This window comes from Triturus cristatus, chromosome 3_2 (genome assembly GCF_964204655.1).
Source record: "Triturus cristatus chromosome 3_2, aTriCri1.1, whole genome shotgun sequence".
Classification (NCBI taxonomy): Eukaryota; Metazoa; Chordata; class Amphibia; order Caudata; family Salamandridae; genus Triturus; species Triturus cristatus.
In genome coordinates this window covers 312,169,152-312,189,677 of record NC_140584.1, presented here as the reverse complement: position 1 = coordinate 312,189,677, position 20,526 = coordinate 312,169,152, and the positions used below count along the sequence as shown (strand labels likewise).

The 20,526-nt window shown below is 42.5% G+C and overlaps 1 protein-coding gene across 1 annotated transcript in view; it reads left to right on the top strand.

The window, feature by feature from the left end:
* LOC146857250 (uromodulin-like) overlaps positions 1-20,526 on the top strand; it is a 126,123-nt gene that overhangs the window by 29,921 nt on the left and 75,676 nt on the right. Inside the window, exons 3-5 of the mRNA XM_085647756.1 lie at positions 556-645; positions 10,190-10,398; positions 19,242-19,399. Of these exons, the coding sequence (XP_085503882.1) occupies positions 556-645; positions 10,190-10,398; positions 19,242-19,399 (457 nt within the window). The remainder of the gene's footprint in view (positions 1-555; positions 646-10,189; positions 10,399-19,241; positions 19,400-20,526) is intronic.

Genomic DNA, 20,526 nt, shown 5'->3' with positions numbered 1-20,526 from the left:
GCAAAATTATGTGAAAATATTTCTTTAAAATACTCTATAGAGCCAATTTTTAAAAACTTCTTCTCAAAGGGAGAACTCCCCCCCAGCTCCCAGATTCCCTCTAGAAGAGGTCAGACTCACTTTGTTCACTCACTACAACTTAAGTAAATGTTCCCTTGGCTTATTATGTTGGCACCTTACCAGAGATAATATCTAAAATAGCTATTTTTCTGTGTTAAGTTGTGCTTATTAGTCAGGCAGTTAATATTGAACGTTAACAATGTAAATTATTGTGTGGTCATCAGGATTATGGTCATGTGAGAACACTTCCTTTTAAACGTTAAGGGTCAATGATCATATGATGCCACTTCCTATGATGCCATTAAGGCCAAAGCATGTATGATGCCACTTCCAGTACCCCTGGCATTGTGGTGATTCAACATCTGTGTTGTGTGCCAACACAATTCGGTGCTTGCGTGTGAGTATGTGTGTGCCCCACCTGTTGGAGCTAAATACAAGGTCATTGTGGGATCTTCATACCTGAATTAACCAATACTTTTTTCTCTGTCTCTGCAGCCTCTGCCCAGGATGTTTGCTCTTCAGACGAGATATTCAATCAAACCACTGGTGCCTGCAGATGCAACCTGAACATGTACAATTCAACAGGTAACAACAAAAGCTGAATTAAACTCCAGCAAGCACCTGCTGCCAACACCAGAAGGACTTTCTGTTCTGTACATGTTTGCCAGATCTGTAATATCATTCACCTTTCATTGTTTTCATTTCCTCAAGATGAATTCACCCTTTGTGATCATGAGCTCATGAACCGCTTCTGTGGTTATGTGCAGCACTGGTGGGAGAAACCCTAGCACAAACGTTCAAAATTGGCACGCTGCACCCCATCCCTTCCTCCATGCTCACACAGGAAGATGTGAGACCATTTTTTAATCAGATCTTTATGACTCATCCAGGGTTCATATCTAGAGGTTGGCAAGCCTCTGAAAGCTCGAGCCAGGCTTGAGGCTGATGCCTGACTCTGGTTCAGCTCGAGTTCCTGTTGGAGCCCATAATGAGACGAACTTTTGTGTGGCTTCTGCCTGCCTGCCTCCCTCTTTCCAGAATATTGGTTACAGCCAGAGCCAGCATCGGCTCAACATACTGTGTTTCTGGGCAAATCACTTGGGGCCACATGTGTGATCACTAGATTTTGCAAAATCCTAATTGCGGCTTTTTGCAACTCGCAATAGGAAGTCATAAAATGCGATGTGTGTTTGACACTGTATGTGATTCCCAGTGGGTTGCAAAGGGACCTGCCTCTCAATATCCATGACGCAGATTGCAATTCGCAACCTACTGGGAATGGCCAAAATCACAGGGTTGGAGGGCTGCTGGAGTCAGCAGATCACCATGTTTGTGATTGCTTTTTCAATAAAGCAATTATTTTTTTATAATGCAGCCAGTTCCCTTAAAGGCAAACTGAATGCATTTAAAAAACAAACATGAAAAGTATTTTTTTCAGTTTTTTAAGAGTAGGCAGTAGCCCGTGGGACCACTGACTGCTTAGGTCAGCAGACCACCACATCTGTGATTGCTTTTTCCATAAAGCAATTTTTTTTTTTTATAATGTAGGCGTTTTCCTTAAAGGCAAATTGGATGCATTTAAAAAACAAACATGAAAAGTTTTCTATTCATTTTTTAAGAGTAGACTGTAGTCTGTGGGACCACTGCCTGCTCTTAAAACATTTTTGTGTCCACATTTGCAAAGGGGAAGGGTCCCTTGGGACCCCTTCCCATTTGCGAATGGGTTACTACTAACTTGAAGTTGGTGGTAAATAGCAAATGTTTTGCAACAGCATTCCAGTCGCAAATCATTCATACATCCCATTACGACTCGCTAGTAGGAATTATGCCCTTAAAATGCCCCTTTCTAATACCGACTCGCAAACCCTATTTAGCGATGTGGTAATAGGTACCTTCTCACAACATATGGTTAGTGCATGTAAAAAGCAATTTAGCGGTCACAAACGGTGCTAGTTTCTATTTGTGACTGCTAAAACCTTTTATACATGTGGCCCTAAATCTCCCCCTGCCTATAAACAATGAACGTGACCTTGTGCAATGTAACTAGTGCTCATGTAAAGCCCCCCAAAACATTTGGGTCGAGTTCACGCTATACAGAAACTGCAGAAAAATGCACAAAGCATTAAATAAAGCCTTAACATAAGTAAAGACAAATATATACCCATTTCCTGCCAGATTTGTACAAAGTGAAAAAGGATTCCCTCAATATCATGGGGTCACACCCTCATGCAAATGAGGGAACGGTCTCTGATGATAATGCTGCGACTTAATGTGCGCCAATTTTTTTAAAATATTTTTTTATAGAGTTTTATATAGTGCTAACTTGACCCAAATCAGTTATCAGAGCGCTTTACATAGCACCAGTTGCATTACATGAGGACACATTCATTTTTTAAAGTTTTTTTTGTGAGGCACGTGGAGATTAAGTGATTTGCCCAGAATCACAGGATGTTCAGCGTCATTGCCTTGACTCGAAACCAGTTCCCCAGATTCGAGGTCGACCGCCCTAGCTGTTAGGCCAACTTCTCTCCCCAAGCCAGTGCTATCGGTATTACAAAAGGGGACGCACAAGCTTCTGCTGCCCCTTCTGTAAAACCAAAGTGCCCTGGGGGCGCACAAATCGTGTACAAAAGCCTATTGCGCCCCCGAGGCACTTTGGTAATAAAGGCCCCAGTTGTATAAAAACACACTTTGCTTGATTTGATAGACTGTAATGCTGCTCTATTATAATTTGGGTCACGTACGGTGTTTACATGACAATTGTCTTGCCTTTTCGTGCACTAATGGTTCACTTTCAATAACTACTTCTCTATGCAGAGCTGTAATGTGATTTATTAATGTCAAAACTTCACGTAGTAAGGAAACGCATGCACGCACAAATCATGCACTGGCTATACGATGCGAGTCAGACCCTTGGCTCGGCTCTGGCTCGGCTATCCCTGTACATCTGTTGACTCGCCTACCTGTATTCATATCTCACAGAAAGTGTTAGTCCCATATGAGTAACTCAGAGTCTGTCTACCCTCCCACATGTCTCAGATCTGGCATTCCGAGGTCTCCTTACAGTTTTATTTCAAGGTATACTGAATGTATCATCCTAGGAATTGCAAACATGGCATTTCCAGAATGCTATAGTCCAAAGAAAAAGTATGCTGTTCCTAAAGGGTTAAGCAGAGAGAGAGATACAAGGGAATGTCTACCGGGAGGACAGTGATACCCGACACCTTAAACCAATAGTGTGGGTCCGGTGGGGGAATACCTTCCTTCGGAACTGGGACCCTCACACACCCAGCCAGCTAGGTGTCATGCTTAATCATTGGGCCTGCTCCTCGTTGAGTTGGCGCTGTAATACCCAACGGGCACTCCAGAATGCTCACACATGCTGTTTATTGTATTATTATCCATCCTTAATGTGGCATTTAAAAGCAGTCTGAATTTGACATTCCAACATATCATGAAAGTGGCATTCAGAGGAAATCTGATAGTGACAATCCCAGTTTTAAAGTGGCAAACCCGGGCACCCTCACAATGGCATTAGACCATACTGCCAAATGTGAAATTATCAAACATCCTGTGTGTCGCATTCACAAATACACTGTCCCACACGGATATCTGGGGCATATGTACAAGGAGATTGTGCCACTGGAATGTCAGTTTACCGATGTTCCAGTGGTGCAATGCCGTGCGCCATATTTACAAAGTGACCTTAACCCACTTTTTGTGGCTTAATACCACTCTGTAAATATGGTACCTTTTCACGCAGGTATCTGTGTGAAAGGGGACTGCAATGGCTGTTGCTGTGGGTGTTCCACCGAAACACCCATTGCTTTTTGAGTTGCTCCAGGTTTACAAGGATCTGTAAATCTGTGGCAGCGCCAAAAACTAATGCTTTGCAAAACCAGGCCTTAAATTGGCACAAGGAGAAATATTTTTATTTCCCTTCATTTTTGCATACTGCAGCACACATGGAGAAAATGCCCTTAATGATTGTTTTTGTGCATGAAGAAGCCCCTTCATGCCCAAAAACAATCATTAAATAATGTCGATTTGCTACTTCTATAGAAGTAGCAAATCGAAATTATTGATTGTTTAAATGCAGGAAGGGAGACCCTCCTGCACTTAAACAGTCATCCCTGCAATGCAGGCACCCTTGAACTATGGAGCAAGGGTGTCTGTGTTGGTGCTAGGCAGCGATTTTTTGCACAAGTGCTAAGGAAAACACAGGGGTGTGCCGATTTCTTATAAATACGGCGCATCCCAGCGTCTTGCAAATGGCGCAGCATGTCACTCCAAAATTTGCTGTGCCGCTGTGCCATTTCCATGTACATATGCCCCTTAAGCTGTTCTTTATAACTTTCTGTTTGAGCTAATATTTATATGCTGTATGACTCTGAAATTACTGTCCGTGCTCCGAATTTTACAGTAGAGTTCAAGTGGTCCAGAACATGAAATATATTCCTGCTTGATCTATCGCCAGGATCCTAGCCACTGGCAGAATCCCTCTAACACCGAATTTATTCGTTCATTTTGGGCATGTGCCCGTAAAAACCACAAAATCAATACATAAATTGCGACAAAGAATGTGTTGCCATGGTGCTTCCACAATACCTAGACCTTGAAAGCAGACTGCTCTCTCCTATCTACCAGGGAGTTTCCAAGTGTCCTGTCCGGCCAGTCTAGCTCTGAACGAGGCTAATTTTGAGTTCACTATAATCACAAAAACTTGAAGTTCTGTGACTTTTTAGACTTACATTGATTATAAATACTGTTGAATAACATTCTGCTGAATTGACAGAGTTTCACAAAAATGTAAACAGTTACCTCAAGACTACTGCTTTCAGGCTCACTTTGCTGCTTACCTTTGCACACATTTACATGGTGTTAGAAAGACACCCTTTTGGCTTGTTCACCCTTACTTAGTGTGTGCTGACTGGTACTGATGATAGCTGACTGACCGTGCCCTGAACCCTGCTAGTCAGGCCCAGCACTATGTTAATCACACACATGCATTGAGGTTCACTTATAATTGCCATGATCTGTCCTATAAATCCCTAGTAGATTATAGGGTAAGGGGTTGAAAAACTACCTATAAATCCCTAGTATATAATGGGGCTTGGCAGTTTAGAGGCCATTAGCCTTTTTTGCACTTGCATGCGTGCAGTGCTGAGAACCTGAGTCATTTTAAAAGCAGCCCTGAGTTTCAGCACTGCTTTTAAAAAGTCAATTCACTACAAACTCGACTTTGGTTGCAGGGGCATTATAAAAGTGATAATCTACATTATTGTTACATAGGTGCCCCCGGGGTCTCTCATAGGTGTTCCAGGGGTGGGGGAGGGGTCAGGTAACTATAAGCAGGGTCCTATAAAAGATGTTTAATAAACCCTGGTGAGGGAAAACTGTCCATATTATTTTTCCCCAGTGTAGAAAATCCCCTGCGAAATCGACTTTGGTGCTGTTGCCACTGTGAAGTATTAATCTACATAGTTTTTCCATATTAGGTAATGCCAAGGTTGCCTCTATGTGTCTCAGGGGTGGGGGGGTCTGTAATTATGAGCAGGGACCCTTATAAAAGATGGTCAGGTGTGCACCCCCTCTCGATGCCCGGAAGATGAGATTAAATGTGTGAACCTCTCAGTTCTGCTGCCTGCAATTACAAGAAGAAGGTGGATTGTGCAGCTGGAATCCCGATCCACTCCTAAGGTCCTGCCTGTCAAAGACTGTGCCTGCTGCACTATCTGGGGCTATGTCTCTGAGGACTTTGCCTTGCTTCAAGAAGGAGTAAGGAGTGGACTCCCTGCAGCTACAGGTTAACAGAGCCTGCCTGGGGTGCCAATTCACTTGTTTCGCTGGTAAGGTTAGAAGGGCAAGTGAGGTGCTATAGCTAGTCCGACTCAGGCTCATAGGTACTGAGGTGGTATGGTGACTCAGTCCCTACATACCAATGTACTATGGTCCCAAGCATAGTTCTGTTCCTGAGCTTAATCCCAGAAACAAAGCAACATTTCCCCTTCACCCACCCTTATGGTTGAGTTAGTGACAGACTGAGGAAAGGGCAGAAATAGCCTCATTTTCCATGCCCCTTGTTATTAATCTCTGAACTCCACATAACAACATTGTTCACTTACCATCACCTGTAAGTAACATTTCATACAATAGAATTTTTGGAAACTTTTTCCAACAAAAAATTGTAACTGGATACAACCCCTAAAAGTGGATTTTATGGGTGGCTGTTTCCCACAAAACCAACTTTTCTAGAATTTCCTTTTTAGCTAATATATTCTTGAAATTCCTCAACCTTCATGAATTTCTCAAAGATTTCAAAGTCGAAAAAAGCCTCCAAGGAGCTAGTGGTGGAACAACCAAACAACTTGGTACATCCTTAAGTAAAAAGATAGCCCCTGAAAAGGAGCCAATGCAGCAGAAATCCAGCAGGGCTGTGAAATGTGCCACTCAGAAAGCCGATGATTGTAAAAAGGTAGCTTCTACCTGTTTCAGGTGTTCTGAGGTGGCTAAGGAAAATTCTTTGTCTCCTTCCCATTTCAGCCCAAAGGATTATGGTACAGGCATTGATCATGTCAAAGCTCAGTTATGCTAACATTCTTCATATCGGGCATCAAAGGCTGCACTTAAATTACTACAAGTCATTCAGAATGTGGCTGCTTGGTTGCGATTTCCTCTTCCTAAGCACTCTTCAGTCTCTAATCTTCTTTGGCTCCCAATTAGGAAGCAAGTCCAATTAAAACATTATCAGGCACATGCATCAATGTAAAACCGGTCGCAAACGGGCAGATTCTCAGAATCCGCCCCTTTGCGACCGGTATTTTTGCATTTGGGATGCATCATCCCAAATGCATAAATCGCAATTTAAGGAATCTCTAAATTGCGATTCCTTAAATTGCGTTTGCATTTAAGGAATCCCAAATTGAGATTCCTTAAATGCAATGCATGAAAGTGAAAAAATTAGCGATTTCGCTAATAGGGGGAGCAAATTACCATGAAGTTGAACTTCATGGTAATTTGCTCATACCATCTTTTTTCTTCTTTTTTGTATGATTGTGTGTTTCGTTTATCCGTTGGTGGTTGGCTGGCAATATCTGCACTCCTCTTATATTGTTTTCATCTGCAGCACTGGTGTCTTGTCATCGATTTGTGAATATCTTTCGTAGCTCCCTTCCGCCCCTCACCTTTATCTGGTCATTCTTTGGGCATTTCTGCCTTTTCTCGCTTCTATCCTCCACTGATTACTGGGATTCGAACACTCACTTCTGATCACTATTCATTTGTTCCGATCTCCGTTCATGGGGTGCACCTCGGTCCTACCTATCTAAAGCAACCTAGCATTTTTTGGTTTGAAGTTAACTTTATATTACATATTTGTTGAACCTGGACCTTACTGACTCGCTTGTTAGATTTTTATTTCTTGGTCCTAATGTGGCATTAGTTGCATTTTGATACTATTGAGAGTGTTGAAGGAGACATCATGATGTTAATGCAATGTGAGTAGTATGTTCTTTCAAAACTTCTTGATCGTATGTTCTCCCCCCCCCCCTCTTTTTATGACACTACCACAGGTCTCTTTTGTGTTGTCCCACACGCCCTCCATCACCGTTGCCCTGATGAAGGTGTAGCCTTGTATGGGCAAACACCGAAACGTGCGTGGGCTCTTATTTTCTCGTGCCCACATTGTTGATGTGATTTTTAAACCTTACTGAAACGCAACTTTTTTGCAATTATGTTTGTCCTGTCCTATATATAAGTATGATGTATGAATGAGTGTGTGTATGTTTGTTTTATTGTGTGGGACCTACATATAGCTGTATATTGGAGTGTATCCTATATTGTTCATTCTGTGTACAACGATTATTATCCTGATCTTTGTTATCTAAATAAATTACGTATTGTTATATCTTCTTCTTTGTCTTTTTATCTCTCTGAGTCAGTAGTGGCCCGTGGTTTTTTCTACAATCCTGACCCACTTCTGGGCATATTGAAATTAGTTTAGTGTAGACAGTTGGTTTTGATTCTCTTCTTTGACAGATTCTCAGAATCTGCCCCTTTGCGACCGGTATTTTTGCATTTGGGATGCATCATCCCAAATGCAAAAATCGCAATTTAAGGAATCTCTAAATTGCGATTCCTTAAATTGCGATTGCATTTAAGGAATCCCAAATTGAGATTCCTTAAATGCAATGCATGAAAGTGAAAAAATTAGCGATTTCGCTAATAGGGGGAGCAAATTACCATGAAGTTGAACTTCATGGTAATTTGCTAAAACTTTGAAAAAAGCACTTTTGTGCATTTTTCAAAGTTTCATGTTGCGCACACACATGCCCTTAGAGCATGTGTGTGTGCAACATATGTGCACAGATCAATTTCAGGGGTGCAATAGGGTGTCATTTTGACACCCTTGCACCCTTGAAATTACATGAGCTATTTGCGAGTACCTACTGGTACTCGCAAATTGCTCATGCAATCTCCAATTCATTCCTATGGGCCTGGAGGCCCATAGGAATGAATGGGACGGCATTCCTTAATTGCGACTCGCAATTTGCGAGTCGCAATTAAGGAATTTGTAGGAATCGCTATTTTTATAGCGATTACTACATGCATAGGCTTTTGCAATTCCTTAATTGCGATTCCTTAATAATCGCAATTAAGGAATTGCAAAAGTCTTTGTTGATGCATGTGCCAGTATGTTATGTGTTTAAAGCTTCATCAACTTCTGGTCCACTTTAACACGTCACTGGTGCCAACCTACTGTTCCGGTTGGCCTTTCCTTTCTAGTAATGTGAACCTTGAAGTTGTCCCTAGGTTATGTAAGGTGAGACAAGGTGGTCATTCCTTGTCTTATCTGGGCCCTAAACTGTGGACTTCTCTGCCTTCCTTGATTAGGTCTTGTAAATCTCTTGATAAGTTCAAGAAACTCTTAAAGCGGTGGCTCTTCTAATCGTTCTATTTCAGTCCTTCTGTTTTACCAGTGCTGAGAAACCCCTTGGGGTTGCCATGCGCTTTACAAATCAGTATAATAATAATAATAATAGCCTGTGGTGTCTGCTTGTACTGTAAAGCATTCTTCAACAAACCTTAACTCAAGAATGAGGATAATTCTGTCAGTCGACATGTTCAAAAATGTGGCCCAACTGGAAGTCACTGATCCCGAGGCAGAAACTAATTCATTTTTCAGACTGGAAAAAACTATCTGACCTGCCACAATCTAAAAAGTGACATTCAGGCTTCAGAGGTCAAAGATGCTCAGGAGGCAGCCCCACCAAAAAGATAAAGGCAATAACAAATTTCATAAAATGCAACAACCAAAACCGCAGTGCCCTCTGAATACTTGTACGCCTTGACATCAGTTGAAGGTAGCCAGCTATCCTGGGCTTGATCCGTGGTTACTATGGCTCTGCCTTGGTTGTTTCTCTTCTCGTGGCTTATGGAAAAAAATAACAGTAATATAATGTAATCACAGCCATAATAGATATGTTTACTTTCTGGAATTTTGACTCCTTCCTTTCTCCTAGCCACTCTGTAGCACGCAAGAGGCTCTTGAGCATTTACAGATGGGAAAACGCATAAACCTTTTGATTTCACTGGAGTCAACGGAGGCTCAATGCAACAACTGCTCCCCCTAAGCTTGTATAGTTTTTGTGTTGGTATTTTCTGATCTTTTCTCAATGTCTCTGGTCTGAGATGGTGCTCTACCAAAATTCCATAGCTGAGATATCAACAAAAAAAATATTGTATTCAATATATTGACATTACCACACCATTGCCCAGTAAGTCCATCCACTATGTTGACCATACGAAAACATTGCAAAGCAAGTCCATCCCCGGTAATGACTTTTCCACAGCATTGCAAAGTAATTATAGCGACTTTATCGACCTTACCACAACATCGCACAGTAAGTTGATCCACTATATTGACAGCGCTGCACAGTACGACTAGATACGTGGATGTGGAGCTAAGAATAGTACATATCTATTTAACTCATAAAGGTAGGTGATGTAATGGATATGTTATATCACTAGAGAGATGTTTCAACTGTGATAGAGTTGCGTGCAATCTCTGCGATGTTCTGTCTGATGTTTCTTCTAATGATTCTGAGATGCTGTCCCCGTCTCCCTACAGCTATGCCTCCAACCCCGGATCTGCAGTGCTTGTCAGGCCAGATACAGATCACCGTGAGCAAATGCCAATTGGAGAGGAGTGGATACGACTCAGCTAACCTGCACCTTTTAGACAGCAGCTGTGTCGGGGTCGAGGTCCGGGAGAATTCAAGCATAGCTGAGATTGTTCTCATTTTAGACACATCATCATCCTGTGGAACCATCATGACGGTGAGAGTAGACACTGCGAGTATCCTGCTCGGACTACAGCAAGATATACACATGGGATCCAGGGTGGGCGATAGAAGCTGTAATTCCATTGGCTGCAATGGCTCCTACATCTATCACTGAAGGCCAAAAGATGACAGGAGCAGGGGTATACAAAGTTGGCCATCTTTCCTTTCCCCCACCTTGTGAAGTATTTCTTTTAAAACGTTTTTAAAGTCATAGGGGCCTATTTACAAGCCCAATCTCCTACCTGAAAAGAAAGACTTCTGTTCTGTACAAGCTGTTTTGGGAACGCTCCAACCCCGGCATGGAAGGTTGGAAGGAGGTATTAGGATTGATTGGTTGTGTTGCTTTCACCATCTGGAATGGCAAACATTGATTACTTCAAGCCAAGATACATCAAAGACATGCATGTAATTACACCTTACATTACAGGACAATCACCGTTGTTAACAGGAGCCTAGGAGTCTTTTTCTCTTTTCAGTCTCATCAGCATTGTGCATAGAGAGCTCCTTGGGGAGGTTTTGCCCCAGATCACCTGAGCTCCTGAGTTCAAGCAAGCAGGCTCAGTGCCAGTAAATGCTGTTGAGAATTGTCTTCGGCTCTATTGTATTGTAGATAATTATTATTTTTAGGCCAGGAAGAGGAAATTATCCTGTGAATTGTTAACAAAGTTAACCTTGGCTAAGGATGTACTGTTATTTCCAGGAAGTTCCGTAAATTGCTTCAGCAAAAGAAGAGTTATTGCTTTTTGAGTCTAAACACTAATCAAATCAAAGTTTTAAGATGACTAGGCTTATAGCTCTCAGCGCTCTCAAAGAATCAAGTTGAAGCTGGTAATAAGCTTCAGATTGCCACCTTGAAGGTACCAACATCTCTCATGCGAACAGGACCGGACCGGGAACCCAAAGCAGCCCTGGCAACCCCAACCGGTGCACAGTGAGAGAGCACAGCAAGTGAGCCTGACCACTACAAGAGGGTTGAGGGGGGGATTGTCAGGTTTCTCCCCTCAAGAAAGTTTGGGGGAAAAGGGTGAATTCTACTACACATTTTTCATTATACATTCAATTGTATTTGTTTTTAAAGCATAGTAAATGATGACATTACAGTGCACCAGGATAAGGCAATCTTTATTGGGGCTTTTCAGTGATTCCCTCACTATCACCCTCCAACAGTGCCTCTCATCTCTCCATCGCCCCTCTATAACATGTATTTGATTTGTTTTATAGTGCTTCTCATACCAGTGTAGGGTGTCCGAGAATTTTACATCACTCACACATACAGAGACAATGAATCATATGTGAGTAGTAAATCAGTGTATAGAAAAAATTACATAAGATAAAGGGGACTACAAGGTGTAAGATTCACATGTCATCCATTCTGGTAGGACTTTTTCTTTTTTTTTATGGGCCCTTAGTCTGTGGCAGCACCAAGGGACATATGTATCAAGCCCTTTTCCAGTTCGCAAACAGGCTGATTCTCAGGATCGGCCCGTTTGCGAACAGGAAAAGGCCTTTTGGAATGTACCATCCACAAGGGCATCGCAAATTGGAGAATCACAAAATTTGCGATTCCCTATTTTGCGATTGCATTTAAGGAATCACAAATTGCGATTCCTGTAGAAAGCACTTAAGTTGTGCGAATTTGTCATAAGAAATTGCAAATTACCACCAATGTACAGTTGGTGGTAATTTGCGAACTCTTTGAAAAAGCACTTTTTTGTTTTTTCAAAGTGCCTTATGTCGCACATACATGCCCTTAGGGCATGTATATGCACCACATGTGCACACATGCACATTTCAGGGGTGCAACAGGGTGTCCTTTTGGAACCCTTGCACCCTTGAAATTGCATGCGCAATTTGCGAGTACCCATTGGGTACTCGCAATTTGCGCATGCAATTTCCATTCATTCCTATGGGCCTCTTGGCCATAGGAATGAATGGGAAGCCATTACTTAATTGCGACTCGCAATTAAGGAATGTGAGGTAATCACAAAAAAATTGCAAATTTTTAAATACATATCGTTTTGCGATTCTCAATAAGCGATTCTCTAAAAATTGCTACTTGAGAATCGCAAATGTATCCTTTGATACATATGCCCCAACGTCTTTTTAGCAAAATTAAGGTTATGAAACACTGGGAAAAAACATAACTTTCTAACTTAGATTACGTTAATTTATGAACTGCACAGTGACAAACAGATCTCTCTGACAAAAGCAGTAACCCACTCAGCTATGCACATAAAATATTGTTCTGTGATCAGCATAGTATATGCTCTTGCAGCAGGCATACATAGCTGTCAGGGTTTCAGATTGCTTATGTGTGACATTTTCATACTTTCAGTGTAATTAGCAGTTACATTCAACAACTTTGAGTGACACTTTCTCGCGAACGGTATAATGTCACCCACACTTAGTAGTAGCATGGCATAGATGCCAAGTTTTATGATTCTATCAGTGTGACATTTCTGTGTTTTCAATTGTTATGTGTGCCATTTGATTGCCATATGTGTGACACTGAGTGATATTTTATGGTGAATATAGTCAAAGAGTTTTGCTCATTTAATGAGTGCATGCTCCTAGCAGTACCCCGTACACACAATGAACATAAGTGCAGCTCAGCTAAGTTGTGTTGATATGCCTATGATGGGCCAAAATGTATTTACTGTAGTGTGGGATATGCCGGCTCCTGCACATTGATGCAATTCACAAGGCTGTTTTAAAACATGTTTATATTAATTCACACTAATAAGGTATGTGATCTCATGCAGTGACTACGTTCTAAACCAGCATTTATTGTAGCCAACTGACACAGTTAATAGGTAATCAGTCGGACTGCAAAGTCAGAACTGGCAGAATGTATAAATCACATAAGGGAAGGCCACTTGGCAACCACTGCCTCACCTGCAAAACACAAACCCTGCAAAAAATATAAATAGTGTTTCTCATTCAATGGTATTTCCCACCTGCCGGAAGGAGGTATTTCAGATCTGTAAATTGGACCTGCAAACATCAAAGCATTGGATTTATTTTGCCATGCATGCACTACAGTCATCAAGTGTTAAGCTGGCCCATCTACTTGGCCCCACTACTCTTACTAGCAGCTGCAACATAGTTTTGGAACACCCTCAGGCCTTGTCGGGCCCTCTTCTCAGGTGCTTATGTAAGGCTTACCCATGTGTCAGCAGAGCTCTTACAGATGTTCTGACCAATGGAGCTCGCTGCCACTAGGTTTCACTGTCTGATAGCTAATTAAAAAGAGTAGAACTATCCACAACAAGGAAGGGAAGTAGAGATATCCTGCTTAGCTGTCTCATCTTGTTTGCTTGAGAAATTACTGCTCATGCGGTAATGGGGAACTTAACTTAAATTGCATTACCATAACACGATGTGCATGGCACTTGCAGGACTGGGCATATTAACCCTCGGCACTACTTTAGATGAGTATCCAGCAGGAACATCAATCACAAGGGTTATCCTTTTGGCACTTTTATTGTTGCCTGAAAACTGTTGGATATACAAGGAACTCTGCAGTGCTTTTAGAACTGCTACACTGCTACAAAACAGGCCCAGATAACAAATGCTGCCCTCCCACCATTCCAGCCTCCCAGGGAAACACCCGATGCCCGGAATGGCCAGTCCAGCCTTGCTTGCGAACAATTTCAAAGAAATAAGGCTCACCTCTGCAATCCAGAGCCGTACTCGTCAAGGCTCAGGCCACCGGACTACAGCACTCCAACTTCTCCCAAACAATAAATGCCATTTAGCATCGGGTGTGGCTTCATTAAATAACGGGCCCACACCCAAAATGGCTGCGGGATCTTGCATGATTTGATATCTTCCTGCAGGATCTCGTGAAAACCCGCACCTCAGCATTGGAATGGTAAACAGCAGGCCATGTGTTGACTAGACCTGTATCCCGCCGAGAAAGACACACAGGGCCGGAGCAGGGCCTTGTACATTGTCTAGTGTCCAATCGGGAAGATTGGACTCTCTCAGTGTAGAATGACACCGCTGTTCCACATCAGCTGCATGGCCATAGGATGAGCAGCGTCTGGCAAGGGAGACTGGCAGAGGGTGTTGGCAAGGCTTAACATCAGATAAGTTCTGTAGAAGCAAGTCTTACTATTAAGGCTGATAAGTACAAAATAGAGCAACATTGTGTGACATACCTTGTCCAACAAGAAAATGTTGCAAAGTTCAACCTCCATGATGGTTGATGGAGCTAAGGGACTAAATTCCATACAGATCCAATAGGCTAGGTGGAGGTCTTACAACTCTATGAGTTCTACCAAATGTTTGTAAAAGAGTATAGGAAATTGTAGCACAATTTATGAAACTGACCCCAAATAGATAACTCAGGATTATCAATTAGAACACTGGCATCCAGAATCCTTTGTTTGTCTCAAGGAGGCCCTATGTACAGTTTCTGAACTCATGGCACTAGACAATAGTCCGGAATGTATTTCTCAGACAGATATATCTGTCAAGGTGGAAAGGGGTGTGTTGGTACAACTGAAAGAAAACAGCGAGAACATACAAATGACTGTAAGCAGCTGATGGCTGCTTTTCTAGGAAAGAGAAGTGGACAATATTAGACAAGCAATGCATTGTTAATGTCTTGTGCTTTAAGAAATGTACGAGTTCAGTACATTTCAAGGGATAGACAGAGCACAAGCCAGAGAGGTTGATGATGATGATAAAAAGATAAACTTCTAAATTATTCAGTAGGTGAACGAATTCACCTGGCACAATCCATAATACTCACAAGTTACTGCAAAGTCACCAGGCCAACGCATGGTTACTGCACGGTTTTCATTCCCAAGATGAGTGCCAGAATTTCCTAATGCAGTATCTCCTTCCTGGAATCCCAGTCCTGGAAAACATGTGAACGGCCATTAACAGTGGCTTGTCCAGGTTGCATGCCAGTTGGTGTGTTGGTCGTCTAGCTTATTATTGCACCATGCCATCGCAAATTATTTTCTCAGTTATAGATATATTACACAAATGAGGTTGGCATGTGCTGGCGCACAGGATTTCCCAGCTCCACGGTAAGATGCTGAGAGCTACTGCTCTCAACAACCTTCTTCCACTCCTCGGTATTAGGTAACATGTACCTCCTGCTTACTGTTGCTTTCTATGGTGCAGCTATCCTCCTTTAAAATGCACGTCTGGCATTGCTTGTGGGTGACGGGGCGGGCAGGTTGTGCGGGGTTGGGGATGGGCCGGGGTCGCACATATTTAAAAAAAAGAAAGCGTACTGTTGTGCCGGGTCCGGCCTCTCCACTCCTGCTCTTCTCCATCTCAGACGGAAAAACAGCCAGGCCCCACTAACCAATCACAACGCTACAATGTAGTGTTGTGATTGGTAGGCACCCAGGCTCCACTGACCAATCACAACACTGCAATGCAGCGTTGTGATTGGTTTTGAGTGTCTGGGTTGGAGGCTAAACCAGGGAATGGAATCCTGGGCTTCTTCTCCATTTGGAGAATGGGGAAAGTGTGCATGACTGGTTTGGGTGGCCCGAGAGGGCCGACCAAAAAGTAGTTGCACACTTAGGAGTCGGTAAACCAGTTCTCCCCTGCCCTACTCCGAGAGCAGAGCAGGCCTGCCCACCCGCCCTCTCGCAAAGCAGCAGGAAGCATAATATTTTATTAACTTAAAGTTATTATCATTTTATGCTTCTTCTTCGCACTGCTTAAAAGCAGTAGGGCGACACTTCTTGGCCATAGTGGAGGAACCGCCACTGCTGCTTTGGAGCATGAAAACCAGGCCTAAGATATGCCAGGTGCTCGTCAGAAGACATACATTTCCAGAAATATTTATTTTCCTCTGCTATTTTGTGTTCAGGGGGAACATGATATTCAGTAGCGGCTAACCGAGGGAGTGCTGCGGGCGGTGTGGCGGGAGAGGGGCAGGGTGGGGGGGGTAGTAGACTCGGACATACGAACGACAGAACTCAGAGTAAGGCACACTGAATTCTGTCCGTCGGATGTCCGAGTCCACCAGCCCCTCACCCTGCCCCTCCCCCGCCCACCGCCCCGCAGCACTCTCTCGGCGAGCCGCCACTGATGATATTATCAGCATCCTGCAGTAAAGGAATTCAGAGACCTGCCCTAGGTGATATCTCATTAGCTGCATGCTGGATCACTACATTCAGTCCATCGATCTATAGAATGGAATTGCTAGAGACAGCATGTAGCCTTCAGGCGGGAAACAGCCTTTACAATGAGGTTTTTACCATGTTGTGCCTTTACTTCACATTTTTTACCACACTTGTTTTTACAAGGTTTATGCCTTTACAGCGCATGCTTTTACCCAGGGCTGGACTGGCCGTAGTGGGCACCGGCCAATCCCCCAGTGCGCCGCAAGGGCGGGGGCCGGTTTTGGGCCCCTGGGGGCCGTTTTTGTTACAGGGCAAAAATCGGCCCTGTAACAAAATCGGCAGAAAACCAGCCCTGGCAAAGAGCTTGGCGGCACCCCCAAGGGGGGGGGGGGGAGGGGAGAGCACTTTGCCGGGCCAGTTTTGGTTCCCAGTCCGGCCCTGCTTTTACCACACATTTAAAGTAAGTTCTAGGGTGTGGGGGGTCTCCCCCACAAAAGATATGCGTTCTAAAAAAATGCAGGGTAGAAAATTCGATGTAGAGGCATCCAAAGCATTTCCATGCATTATTCTGTCATACATCTCCTTCAGGCACCTCTTTTGTGAACAGACACGATGCCAAACATGTCTCTGTTTTTCCCAAACCTAACTTTTCTTTTTGTGCCTGTATATGAATAGACATTACAGTTGAGAATGACAGGTTCAATAACCAAACTAAGAATAAATGCCAACATTTCTCCCTAATTACTGCGTATTCTGAGCTAAGGCAAGAACTGTCTTTCTTAATAATCATATATCTTGAAGTGAAAAAGCTATTTTGATTAAATGCGCCACCATTCTCAAGTCACTTCAAAAACTTGGCTGTATGTCTGCCATGAAATTTTTAATGGGTAAGTAGATGACACCTTGGCAAAATATAATTGTTCCCAATATCTTAGTGAGAGCATAATATATAGGCGATGGGAGACATTCTGTTCCAATATCTACTAACAGAAATAATTTATCAAATGAACATGGTATTGGGACAGTATATTGAACCACTAACCTAGAAATGCCACCTGCCTTGACATGGGGTCATTTTACAGTTTGCACTGTCCCTTACTACCAGGTTATACCTGGCGAGGACAGACAGTGAAAACTGGCCATTTGTCAGCCCACTCTACATAGCAAACAAATAGCCAACCCTCCGACAGCCCTTACTCTGTCAGCCGTTGGAGGTGTATGTCGGCAGCAGATATGGATTTGTCTCGACCTACTGAAGGTCTGACTGGCATTAAATGGGGCGGGCGGACCTTCAGTTTGGCAGAGCGGGTACTCTGTCACCATTATTGTAAAGAAGTACCCTCTCGGACCCTAAATCCAGAAAAAGGAGTTTGTTTTGATTTGTTAGCTTGTGAACACCAAACCCTACAATGATTTACTTACTTTTATTCACAGTAAGGGTTTTGCTCATTTTACTCTGCCCCTAGCCAAATCAGTGAAATCTAGTGGCTTGTGGATTGACTCCACTTATCCATGATAACATATACTGAACTCACCACCAAGAAAGTTAAAACCCTGAAAAACTAAAATCGTCTTAATTCAAATTAATTTCACAGTGCCGTGCAATTTGTTCCAACTTCTCTTACCTTTGAGAACTTTCTTCTGGCGAGATACCCTCAAACTCACTAGCTAATTTGAAAGCAGTCCTCCATATGACAGTGGTGTTCCTCACATGGGCACCAGAACCTATGACTATGCTATATCAGTCCTTAAAAATCCAGGATAAAATTTAAGTTGGGCTGCCTCACTTATAACGTAGTCCACTTGTAACAAAAGGATTATATCAGATGTTGTATTAAGACCCCATGTTCAAATGTAAAACTAAGAAGTCATGAAAATGTAAATCTTGATGCTAAAATATTGAGAACAAATACATTCAGAGGAAATAAAGCTGCATCTCGAGCCTTCTTAGTAGCAGCTCCCAAGATGGCTTGAGTTACAGCTTTACTTGAAACTTTTTGAAACTCTGCGCTTGCCCATCTGCAACTTTCTTAACATCTCATGAGATTTTGAAAGAATTTCAAAACTCACTTAAGAAAACCAACGTATCAACTAATCATATCTCTTAATCCAGCAAAATAAAATGTTTTTTTGCTTTTACCTGGTCTTGATCCTAGCTATATATTCCCCTTTTACTGATTACATTTCTTCTGCCCTTTGTTTGCTCTCTTCTCAATCCTTCATACCTGAAGCTTTGCCTCATTTCAAGAGAGAGTCACTTCTCTTAGTTCTTATGCCTGTATCTTGTTCCCCCACACATCCTTGGCTCCCCTTCAACATCTTCCACCCCCCTTGTGAATGTTCTTTTGGATCCTCCTGTACACATTGCTGCTGTGTTTTCAATTTTGATTGATCAACTGTGATCTACTTCTTTATATAGTTTATTGTTATGCACTCTTTGGAAGTGATGTTATTTATATAAGTGCTCCATATAATGGGGTTGCTTGTACAGACAGCTGCCACCCTCAGGGGCTGTATGTTATATGAAAATCACATAAATAAGATTAATCATATTTGTTGTATTCAAGGAAGGGAACTCATGAGAAGATTTTCCGGGGTTATAGTTGGACAAGGATGGCAATAGGACTACCCTTCATCTCTTATATGCCGACCAGCAGTAGGGTGTACGGAAGTGCTTACTCACACTGGAAACATTCTGTTAGATGTCTGATGCTTGCTGTTTCTTTTTATTCCCTTCCAGATGAACAACTCCTTTCTGATATATTCAAATAATGTCACCGTCCCGGGGAGGATTTATTCCAATGGAATCCTTGCAAGGAATGATGTCAGCTTTAATTTTTCCTGCTCGTATCCTCTTAAAATGACAGCTGGTTTACAAATAGGAATCCATCCACCAATGTGAGTATAACTCTGGATTTGTCAATCAGGGAGCACAATAGGCTGTGTATTCCTCACAGGGATCACTCAGTGCATGTAATTATGAGAGTAAGTTTCTAGGTGGCCACTGAATGGGTCTGAAAGAGCAGGTGCCTTACAAGATATCAATTAGTGAGTGTGATAAGGAGAGCATTCCACTGTGCAGCCACTCAGTGAGTGTGATATCTTGAGTAACTCTCTTGTTGGTAGCTAGAGCAACATTCTGTGAATGTGATAGATGAGTACCACTCTGGGCAGTCACTCCATAAATGAAAGATTGAGGACCATTCTTGGTGGCCAAGAAACTCTGAGTAGTCATTCAGTGCATGCAATAGAGTACGTTACAGAGTGGTTCTCAGTAATAAATCTTGTATAATTGATTGTTGTTGGCTTTGGTCAAAGCCTGGCCCTCAGTAATAGCTTGAGCTCAAAGTGACAGCCATACTTTTTTAGGTGAAAGCCCTGGTCTCAGCGATAGCTAATGTTGTTAGTCATATTCCTTGTCTTGCAGATTAACATGGGCACAGTAACAGCTGCTGGTTCAGTGACAGCCTCAGATTTTTAGTCATTTTCCTGGGTCTCATCAATGCTGGAGGTCCTACAGCAAGTAATATCACCTCAATCACAAAGCAATCCCAGTAAAGTCTCAATAAATTAATCCTTGCTCAACCCTATGTAGCTTGGCTCATGAGCAGTCAGGCTTAATTTAGAAGACAGGTGTGTAAAGCATTTAAAAACACAGATGACAGTAAATAAGTAAGATACAACACACTATAAAAATCCAACACCAATTTATACAAATAGGAAATATTTGTATGAAGAAAATAGCACCAAAATGACAAAAATCCAATGGAGTGAACCGGCGATATCATTTTTTTTTTGTCAAACATATTTTTATTGAAATCATTTTTTTAAAATACATTCATAGAGCAGTACCATCATTCCACCCTTTACTGAGAGTAGTACAGGTGTCAGTGGGAGAGAGAGTGGACACAGTTACACAGACCCAAACATGAACCCTGCCCCAATCTCACTGAACCACTGAAATGAAAGGTACAGTGTCTAATACAACAGGGCTTAGGGCAAATCTTAGTAAACCTTATGAGAAC